The sequence below is a fragment of the Aegilops tauschii genome, chromosome 2 (genome assembly GCF_002575655.3).
Source record: "Aegilops tauschii subsp. strangulata cultivar AL8/78 chromosome 2, Aet v6.0, whole genome shotgun sequence".
NCBI lineage: Eukaryota > Viridiplantae > Streptophyta > Magnoliopsida > Poales > Poaceae > Aegilops > Aegilops tauschii.
In genome coordinates this window covers 318,256,070-318,267,411 of record NC_053036.3, presented here as the reverse complement: position 1 = coordinate 318,267,411, position 11,342 = coordinate 318,256,070, and the positions used below count along the sequence as shown (strand labels likewise).

General features: G+C 46.8%; 1 protein-coding gene across 1 annotated transcript; it reads left to right on the top strand.

Moving 5' to 3' along the window:
* Positions 1 to 7,626: 7,626 nt before the first annotated feature.
* LOC109736017 (uncharacterized) lies at positions 7,627 to 8,759 on the top strand. The gene has a single exon (XM_020295231.4). It carries the CDS (start codon positions 7,766 to 7,768, stop codon positions 8,342 to 8,344), a length of 579 nt encoding a protein of 192 aa, XP_020150820.1. The 5' UTR covers positions 7,627 to 7,765; the 3' UTR covers positions 8,345 to 8,759.
* The last annotated feature ends 2,583 nt before the right edge of the window (positions 8,760 to 11,342 follow it).

Here is an 11,342-nt window from a genome sequence, read left to right as displayed (position 1 = left end):
ACTCTGTCAACCCACCAAGTGACAAAGCTGTGAGATCTTTTTGGTGGAGAGATGTCATCAAACTCATGCCCACTTTCAAATCATATCAAGATGCCACCCTGCCAATGGCAATACTATCCTCTTTTGCGCTGACAGATGGAATGATCAAAGCCTCGGCATGGGATACCCAGAACTTTACTCATTCTGCATCAACACTGAATGCTCTTTACAACAAGTTCTGGCTCTCAACAATCTGGAAGATCTCTTCCATGGGCCATTATCCACCCAGGAATACCAGCAATTCACAGTTTTCAAAGACACTTTGCAAAGTTATTCTACTCAGTCAAGTCAAGATGTTTGGATATATCAATGCAATTCGGCCAGTTATTCTTTCATAAAGATGTACACGGCAATGATGGGTCCCAGTAATGCCCATTTGATTTTCAAATGGATATGGAAAAGCTCTGCACAACTCAGGCATAAGATCCTTACTTGGCTGCTAGTGTATGACAGAGTGAACACCAGAAATTTACTCCACAGAAAATCAATGCATTTACCAGATTATAATTGTGCACTCTACAATGAAAAGATTGAGCAAACAATGATGCACCTCTTTTGGAACTGTAACTTTTCCTCAGAATGCTGGCACCAGATTATCCCTGACAAACATAGAGGCATCTCACAATATGATGAAATCAGTCTCACAGTAGACAAGCTACCTCATGAGATTGCTACGGACATTATCATTGTAGGCTGTTGGGGCATCTGGTCTGTCAGAAATGATAAAATCTTCAAGGCAATGAATCCTTCCATTTAGGCTTGGCTCCATCATTTCTCAGAAGGAATTATCGATGGCCCTATATTTGATAAAAACATGTTGATTAACATGTACTCCCTTTGTAAACTAATACAATGCCTTATATCTAACTAAAGTAGTGATCTAAAACGTCTTATATTATTTACAGAGGAAGTACCTACTAGAAAATAACTTCCTACAGTCTATTTGCCAATAATTTGGTAGTGAGATTTAGGTTACAGTTTAGCAATGACATAGGCCTAAAATCATTCAGCCTGGTAGCCCGTTAACTTTAGGAATGAGAGTGATGAGAAATGCATTGATGCTTTGAATACAGAGAGAACCTTCATGGTTTTTTTGCGGGTGAGAACCTTCATGGAATTGAGAACATAAATCATAGAGGTCCTTCATAATACATGTGTGAAAGCCCTCGGGGACAAGCGACTTATTAGAAGGAAGATACTTTATGGCATCATCAATCTCATCGAAAGTAAACGGAGCTTCTAAAGCTTGCAGGCGATGAGGCCTACAAATCAACTCGACAAAAATAATACTAGGGTTTCTCTGCCTCCCGTCGGCGTCGCTGGTCCGCCTCGTCTCCGGTGGCGTTAGGGGTATGGCAGTGCGGTGGATCCCGGCCCTTCTAAAGCTTGCAGGCGATGAGGCCCCATTTTTGGGCGTCGTTTTTAGATGTTCCTTCGAGTTTTGTTAGAGTTTGTGTCCTGCTCAGAAAGACGAGATGGTGGCGGCTCCCTGAAGATGGAATAAAGTTCTTCCCGCCTAGCCCCTATCCCGGTGATGCGTCTAGCATCGCCGGTGGGCATGTGGAGGTGTGCCTCCGGCGGATTTGTCCTTGATGGATTTGCTGGGATCTGTTCGTAGTTTGTCTACGTTGTTGTGTTTCCAGGATGGATCCTTTCGATTTACGCTACTCTTCAACGGCGTCAGTTTCTGTTGGTGCGCTGGTCCTATGGGGCCTTAGCATGATGACTTCCCAACTGTTTACTACAACAAGTTTTGTCCGGCTCTGACGAGGGAGGGGTGATGACGGCGGCGCGCCTTCGGCTGGCTTCAGTGCCTATAGTTGTCGTTAGGTGGTATGCGGATCTAGACGTAATTTTATTATTTTCTGGTGTTCGTTGTACTGCCATGATTGAAGATGAATAGTTTGAAAGTTTTTTCGCAGGAAAAACAATGGAAAGACCACTGCAGTTAGAGTAGTTAACTGAACTAGGAGAAGTAAAAAACTTGTCCAGTTTCTCATGGAGATGGGATTTCTGCATATTACACCAAGTGATTTTTCTTCCTTTCAACTGAATGTCGACAAGTTGCAAATTGTTGGTTACTTCATTAAAGAGGAGCACCTTAGTAAATTTTCCACATGGATTGCCTACTAGCTTAAAGCATGTTATTCAGCACATACACCCAAATATGATTAGTTATTCCCACAAAACTATGTATTTCAAACAGGGACAACGCTAGAAAAAAAGCTTGATGGGGTCATATCCATGGCAATGGGGTCATCTTCTATAAATCACCAGTGATCATTACTAAGTTAATGAAGGATTTAGCAATTTCATTGGGGTCAATTGACCCCAATGCCTACATGCCAGCTACGTCCCTGATTTCAAATCGTATGGCCCATGTGGTGAGCAACTTAAAAACAAACACAATGTATTCCAAAACTCCCCCATCGAAGGCTATAACCATCAATTTCTTGCCCTATAATCAATCTTGCTTCACAGGGTTGCTAGATTTGAGCCATTCATATTGTTTCATCCAAGGCCCATAGTGATCTCTTACCTTTTGAGAGGTATAAAAGTACTAAATAGACAATAATGGTTTTGTTTTTTTGGAACGACTCCCATTAACAACATGTATTTTTTTTCATAACTGTTACCACATCAAGCATTAAGTGAAAAAAGTATGTACTTAAACCTGTATATACGCACCATGGTGTATGCAAGGTTGATAAAAATTCAAAAAATGGAATATCACATACAATTTTGAATTATTGCATTCGGTTTCCAATCAAATTGAGTTGTTTTAAAACACAAAGCTCCAGAATGCAGTGACAATAGTTTGTTCCACCTAAAAAATATCTTTGAAGACACAAATAATTTGGTTGATCCATCGATCCAGACATATTTGATTTGATTTGTTGATGTCATTGCCTTTTTAAATATGTCAGATCCTTGCATTTCTCTGGTGAAATAATATGGGAAGTCAAAGCTCCTTATATATTCGTAGTTTCATCTCCAAATATGTTTGATTTAATCGATGTGACCTCCTTGATTTCGTGAATAAAATGTTCTATGATCTATTTCGGAAAGAGACAATAATGGCATTACTATTTACCTTTTTATGCCACGATGAATTAATTTGATATCTCGCGAACGTCCGTCGGGAGTGAGATCCCAACCCACCCCCCCCCCCCCCCGCCCCAACCTCACTCTTAGCGAACACCCAGAGAGCCTGATGATCCAGATGGCCAAAGAATGACAATTATTGAGGGAAATTGCACTAAAAATAAACAACTGCCATGTTTTTTCTTCTGAAAACTGCCACGACCCCTAATACTAAAAATGCCACCCGGCAGGTTCGCGGAGGTCATACGTGCCAGCGAACGTTCACCGGGGCCCGGGTACTAGCGTCCTTAATTAAGGTGCGTTCGGTCCGGAGGAAAACTCGAAGGAATCTGATCTTGTAGTCTTTATGGCAAAATAAAAACCTCAACAATTAAAGGCCATGTCTCATTGAAAATCTTACTACCAAGGACCAGGGCAAAAACAAGTAAGTTTACTTCGCTTATTGAACTTGATGTGCAAGATTTCTTGGTGAGGAAGAAAACTTGCATGGTAAGTTTTTTTCTTGCATGTTAAGATTTCTTGGTAAGTTTATCCCGAATACGGAAGTTGCGTATCATTCCATTGATAGGTTGGGGAAGAGTACAAGGGTGAGCGTCTTAGGCCTCGTACACATGAGATGGCGGGCCTAGGCGCTAGTTAAGCAGCGAGGGAGGGAGGATGCTCAGCCTCATAGTTTACATCTTATTTTACAGAAATGATCCTACCGAGCCCTTTGGCGCCGGCTCTTGCCCAGAGTTTCGCCTCCTGTTTTATGTCCTCGACAAGTTTGTTGTAGGAGGGTGCAGCATTGTCGAAGAGAGCTGCGTTGCGATGCTTCCAAAGTGCCCAAGAGGTGAGGATGATGATGGAGTTCGTCCCTTTGCGGAGGCAGGCTCGCACGCTGGCCGTCGTTGCCATCCACCAGCCGAAGAAGCTGGAAGCGCCATCAGGGGGAAGGGCGGGAATGCGGCACCATGCCATGATGTCGTGCCAAATGATGCGCGAGAAGACGCAGCCGACGAGGAGGTGGTGCAGTGTCTCGTTGTCTTGGCTGCACAACTTGCAAATGGGGTCATGAGGAAGGTTGTGGCGCGCTCTCCGGTCGGCGGTCCAGCATCTGTTGAGACAGGCAAGCCAGAGGAAGATCTTCGCATTGGAAGGAGCCCAAGTCTTCCAGACGGGCCGCCAGACTGGTGCGGTGGTGGCGCCGATGAACAATGCGTGGTAGGCTGAACGCGCGGAGTAGCTCCCATCGGCTGTCCATTTTCAGGAGAGCTTGTCGGGTTCGTTGAAGAGCTGGATAGTTTGGAGTAGCCTCCATAGCTCGACATATTCGATGACCGCGCGGGGGTGTTAGGTGCCGTGGATGTCGGCGATCCAGCCTCTGTTGTTGAGAGCGTCGCTGACAAGGCGTTGGCTTCGGCGGCGCCTCAGGATGAGGGCAGAAAGGGTAGGAGCAATCTCGGGGATGGAGCGCCCGTTGAGCCAGTGATCCTGCCAGAACTTGCAGGTGTTGCCATTGTCGATGGTCCAGGTCGTGGAAGCACGGAAGAGCACAGAGGCCTCGTGATCGGTCGGGAGGTGGAGATGCTTCCAGGAGCGGTTAGGGTCGGTTCGCTGCAGCCATAGCCACCTGGTGCGGAGGGCGACGCCAGTAAGTTGAGAAGGAAACTCTAAGTAGCAAACATGTCTGGTTGTGCAGCTTGTTTGCTGATTAAGATGTCTGAGTTACATGAGTAAGATGTTTGTAGTATTTTGATTGTAGCCGCATACGACGAATTGCTATAACACGTGGTTTTATAACACCCTATATATACAACTATAAATAATTGTCACCCGCAAAACAAAATCTATAAATAATTGACAGTGTGATTTGGTCAATCTGATTTCAGTGCTGCTCCAACAGGAATGTGTTTTCGTCTTGTGTTGCAGTGCGTGCTCAGGTTGCCAATAATTTACAGTTATATCGGCACATGAAGCGCGTGAGTCTTTGAGCACGAACTGTGCATTGAGCTATCAGTAACTACCGCGGTTTCACGACATATGCAGGAGCAGTGCTCCAGTTTTCTTGCCGCCGTCTGCCGGGTCAGTACGGAGTATTCACCACGTACGTGCACGCTACTCCTCCCACACCACACCAGATAGCCGCAGTAAAAACAGGAGAGGGAGGTCAAGGGTGTGACTTTCGGGAGCACTGGCCCCCATGTCACGCACCTTCTTTTTGCGGATGATAGCATAGTCTTCCTTGAGGGGACACGGAGTAATATGGAAAAGCTGAAAGAGATCTTGAGGCAATATGAGAAGGCTTCGGGCCAACGTGTCAACTTGGAGAAGTCGTCGATTTTCTTTGGTAAAGGGCAGCAAAAGGAGGACAAGCAGGAGTTGAAGGACACCTTGGGCGTTCAGTCGGAAGCATTAAGTGAGAAGTATCTTGGGCTCCCAACACTGGTTGGGAAATCCAAAGATGGGACCTTCAAATATGTGACTGAAAGTGCGAAGGGCAAAGTGGATGGAGTGAAGGGGCAGGGTTTGTCAAAGGCAGCAAGGGAAGTGCTAATCAAATCGGGGCTTCAAGCTGTACCCACATTCACCATGAGTTGTTTCCAGCTCACGAAGAAAATATGCCGGAACTTGACATCAATTTCCTCTAAATTCTGGTGGGCGGCAACACATGGTGAACGCAAGGTACATTGGATTGCATGGCAGAAAATGTGTGCTTCGAAGAGGGAAGGAGGAATGGGTTTTCGAGATCCAGAGGCTTTCAATCAAGCGTTGTTAGCGAAACAAGCATGGAGGCTCATCCAGCAGCCTAACTCTTTGTGTGCACGTGTGCTCAAGGCTCGTTACTACAGTGTAGACTCCATCATGTCCGCTACAGCACCGGCGTCGGCCTCTTTCACTTTTCGTAGCATTCTCTAGGGGAGGGACCTGCTAAGGGAGGGGCTCATTTGGCGCATTGGGAATGGCACTGGGGTAAACATACATCATGATAATTGGATCCCACGAGCAGGTAGCATGAAACCTCTTGGACAAGTGTTTGTTACAGGTACAACCAAGGTAGCTCATTTGCTCACACCAGATGGGTGTAGCTGGGATATGGAGAGGACAGCTGATGTTTTCGGAGGATGACGCCAAAGATATACAGCAAATAGCGATCGGGGGGTCCGAGCTGTGAGGACTATCTCGCTTGGAACTTCACGTCCAACGGTGTCTACTCGGTGAAATCTGGGTATCATTTGCGGAAGGCATTGGATAATGCGAGGACCGGACGGCCGGAGTCCTCGAGTTCAGTTGAAAAGCATAAAGGATACATGGCGTTATGGGATACCAATGCACCACCTAAGGCCAAAATTCACATGTGGAGGCTGATTCGAAATGGACTGGCGGTGGGAGCCGAATTGCACCGACGGAGAATCAAGCCGGGGATTTTTTGTGCGGCGTGTGGGAGGGAAGAAACGGTGCTACACCGGTTCTGGTCCTGTCCGCACTCCGCATTGTTCTGGCAGCTGTTGTACTCGGAAAAGGGAGTTATGGTGGCCAAACCACCGTGTCCGATCGACTCCCAGAGTGCTTTGGCTCGCTGGCTCCTGGGATGGTTCGCCGGCGCGTCTGACGACGAGCGGGGAGCAATGATTCAGGCTACCTACGAGCTTTGGCTAGCAAGGAATGAAACCAGAGAAGGCAAGCGCATGGCCCCGCCACATGAAATCATAGAATGCGTGGTCACACACATGGCTGAATGGAGAGCTGTCCATGACAACAACAAGCCCCCGAGAGAGCAACAGATCAAGCAAAAGTGGAAGCCTCAAGAGGAGGGGTGGCTTAAACTCAACTCAGATGGGGCAGTTGCTCGGTCAGGGAGCAAGGGGGGTGCTGGTGCTGTGATAAGGGATGAGAATGGGGCCTTTCGTGCCGGGCTGTGCCACCTGTTCCGGGGCATGGTCGACCCTGAAGTGTTAGAAATTCTTGCATGCAAGAGAGGCCTTGTTTTGGCGCAGGAAATACAGGCCGACAGGATACATGTGGAACTGGATTCGCAAAGAGTAGTTAAGATGCTCAATAATCAGCACAAGGAGATGTCAGCCACTGGCCCGTTGATTCAAGAGCTGAAGACGCTGCTTTCTTCGCTCGTTAGCTCCAAAGTCACTTGGGTTCGTCGTTCCGCAAATGTTGTCGCTCATAGACTTGCTAAGATAGGGGTAGGAGGTGAACTTTGCAATGTTTGGTTGGGGGTCACCCCAGATTGTGTGCTTGATGTAATCTCGGATGACATTCCGAATGCGTTTGATTAAATAAATGCGGCAATATTCCAAAAAAAAGCCGCAGTAAAAACAAAATCTAAAAATAATAATCGAGAAAAAACAAAATATCCGGAGCCCAAGCACGCACGCTGGCCCCAGCCAAACGCCAGCCTGTCGTGCTCCTTCTTCCCCAAGCTGCGCGACAAACCCACCCCTTCTCCCTCCTCGCCTCCTCCTATCCTATATAACCAGCGCTCCCTCTCCCCCAACTCCATCGCCATCTCAGTCTCACCATTCCTCCCCTCACATACTCCAGCAGCAACGACAACAATATCATATCATACATACGGTTCACAACGGCACCAGCTCGACCATCAAATATACACTAACACGTCGCGGCAATGGGGCTCTGCATGTCTAGCGGCGGGGCGGCGGTGGCGGCGGTGCGCTCGGAGGGGCTGGCCGCCTCGACGGCGATGGTGCTGCTGCCAACGGGGGAGCTGCGCGAGTACCCGCGCCCGGCGACGGTGGCGCAAGCCCTCCAGGACTCCGTGGAGGCAGGAGACGGCTCCGCCGGGTGGTTCCTGTGCGACGCCGACGTGATGGGGTTCGAGGGTCCCGTGGCGGCCGTAGGCGGGGGCGAGGAACTCCGCCCGGGACAGATCTACTTCGTGCTCCCCGCCGAGGTTAAGAGGAACGGGCTCCGCCGCGAGGACGTGGCCGCTCTCGCCGTCAGAGCGTCCGCGGCGCTCGTCAGCAAGGCCAACACCAACGCGTCTGGTAGCGGCGGACGGAGGAGACGCGCCGGCTCTGTTTCGCCGCTCGTGTTCGCCCCGCCGCCGGAGGTGGACGAGACTCTTGCCTACAAGACCGTGCCGACGCTGGTAGTGAAGAGGCGGCCGGTGGCGCGCGTAAAGAGCGCCGGGAGGATGCAGCCGAGGTTCGCCCCGGATCTGACCGCCATTCCTGAATGCGAGTAAACCAACAGAATGGATCGACCCATCGGTCGTGGCTACAACAAAAATCCGGGGGCGAACTCGATTCTGGAGAAGCTCCGGCAATTCTGGAACCAGCGGGAACAGAACAAGGAAGGTGGGAAGTGATGTCGCCAGCCTGGCGGGACGGCATCAGCGGACGACAAAGCGGAAGGCCGTCAGATCCATATCGGACGGAGGCTGCTTGCTTCAGTGGCTTGGCGCGGAAGATGAAGATGGCATAAGGTCGGCGCAGAGTTTTTTGTTTTGTTTTGCGGGAAGTCGGTTCAGAGATTTAGCATGTGTATATTTCGTAGCAACACAATTTTGATCGCATTAGTTGAGCAGGCGCTCTGAGAACGAAGTATGGAGGCAAATATAAACGGTGAACATAAACTAGACTACTGAATTTTCGCCTAAACGTGCGCTTGCTTGTGTATTGCTCTGTTTTGATCCGTTTGTTGTTCTGGGACGTTCGAAACTTGCAATTAAATTACTACTACTTACATTTTTAAAGCGGGCTAAACATTTGCCATTTCAATAATTAAGGGCTTCATGTACGCACGGCGCTTTTAGTTCAAATGAGGCTCGAAAAAGACAACTGGGACTACTCCGCGCCGATGGTGTTTCTGTGTTCGATCTGAACTATTCCACGTTGCTGCGCAGACTGACGCATCCTCTGCCGGCCGGTCGTGTAGTTTAAACCCGCGACGACTCGTGTATACTTACTGCAACGCGTCGCGGAATTTGAAATGAGGGCAAAGTTTTTTTGTTTTCACATGGAGAGCAAAGTTTGTGGTGCGCGTTTCAAGGTCAACTTGGCCCCCATGCTGTGCCTACTCGTGCAGATCGCCGTGCGGCGACGTGTTTTATACGTATTTTCTTGTACTGGCATTGTAGGCTGCGGCGTACAGGCCATGCGCTTGCTGCTGGCATGGCTACTCCACTTAATTGGCCTGCCTACAAGTTCGGACGTTCCCACTGTAACGTTCTTTCCCCATACAACATGTTTCTCCTTTTCGGTTTACAGTGCTCAAATTTGAAATCTCTTTAACCAAGACACATGATAAGTGGAGGAATGTATCTCGTATTTTACAAAATTATCCAAACTAAATTGATGTATTAATCGAGATTAATTACAGTGCATGCATGCTTGGCCACTACTCCCTCTGTTCCTAAATATTTGTCTTTCTAGAGATTTCAAATGGTCACCACATATGGATGTATATAGACATATTTTAGAGTGTAGATTCACTCATTTTGTTTCGTATGTTGTCATCATTTGAAACCTCTAGAAAGACAAATATTTAGGAACGGAGGGAGTAGATGAGTAGTAGTATTACATGCATCGGTGGGTTCCTTTCTAATTATTGCATGCAAATATTTAATGCACCTCAAAATCTCAAAAGGAGATGGAGATGAGCCCGTTAAATCAAAAAAATTAAAAAAATTAAGATAAGCCCTATAAACCGAAAGACGGCAATGAGCCAGTTAAATAAAAAAATAAAAAAATAAGATAAGCCCTATAAACCGGAAAAGGGTGAGTACGACAAAACTATCGTACCTAGTCCCTCCATCCGGTGAAAAGTGTACATATAGAATTTTTTAGATAAATTGTGAAGTGGAGTAAAAAATGCATTGTAAAGGTGCAAGCCACCATCTCTCTCCTCTTTAATTACCCAACCCCCAATGAGCTAAGTGCATATAGAAATTAAGGAGACCATGCATAGAATGTTATTGGTCTTGATTACCGTGTGATGAGATAGAAATATTTTTTTCTACTTTAAAGTGCATTGGAAAGATAGAACGAAACTGCTCTACACACGATAAAAGCGTAGACGATGTGAAGACGACTAAGTATCCGGCGGTCGTTGCTCCCCTATACACCTGCATGCGTGGCTGGATTTCATTGTCATGCGTGAATCGCTCAAGATAGAATTACACTCTTTTGTGGACAAATTTCAAAGCTAAATGTACACTTTTTATCGGACGGAGGGAGTATAATGTTGTTCATACCAAATACCTTCTCTCTGGAAAAAACATAGGAGTATACCAAACACCAACAACAACGAGTAGAAAATTTTCAGCGAACTAAGCATAGCTCAGATGGTTGGATTCTTTGTGGTGGAATCAACCCAAAGGAGAGGAAGAACGTTCGCGAGCCGATGTGCCGTCGGGAGGTGTGGACGCCACCGCACCATGGCCGCTTGCGGGAAGCACTGCATCTCCTTCATTTCCGTGCTGCTCGCGCTCCGTCGCATGTCGTAGTGCGCCATGACGTTCGTCGCAAAGCTCAGCTCCGGCGCTTGTGTCCATGCCTCCTACCTAGGTTGTCAGTTCCGGTTGCGCCTCCACCTTGTCTGAGCTCGAACTCGCCCGCATGATGGTCAAGAGGTGTCACCGCAGATAATGAAGAACCATAAGACTAAATTGCTTGTGGTGCGTGTGCCTAGAATTCTCGAAGTCACCCATAATCGCAAATTCATTCTAATAAAACTAAAATAGATAATAGGTTCCACCCTTTCTATGTTATAAATAGATTTCTATATTATCTATTAAGAATTCGATTAGAGTGAATTTGAATTTGTTGTCTCAAATAGTGAATTTGAATTTGTTGTCATAAAAAAGGCACTATTTGACTTCTGACAAAATATAATGCCTTTTTTATGACCATGTGAGTACCTTCTATGTTCGTCAAGATTGTTATGTCATGTAGGTAAATGAGCAGTATGTATTTTCATACCAAGCTATGTACACGTGAAAATGGCGAGATGAAACTATTCCTCAAAGTAAAACTAAAACGGTCGACCGTGTGTGACGAATTTGACAAAATTCATCCAAAAGAGTTTCAAACATAAACACAAATAAAGATTTACCTTCAATAAAACTAAGAGCTGATCACAAAATGAAATCATAACATCGATGTGCATCATTTTCACGCAGAGTTTATCTTGAATCAAACAATGGTTGTGTAAATTAGAAGAGTCAAGACGAGTAAAAAAAT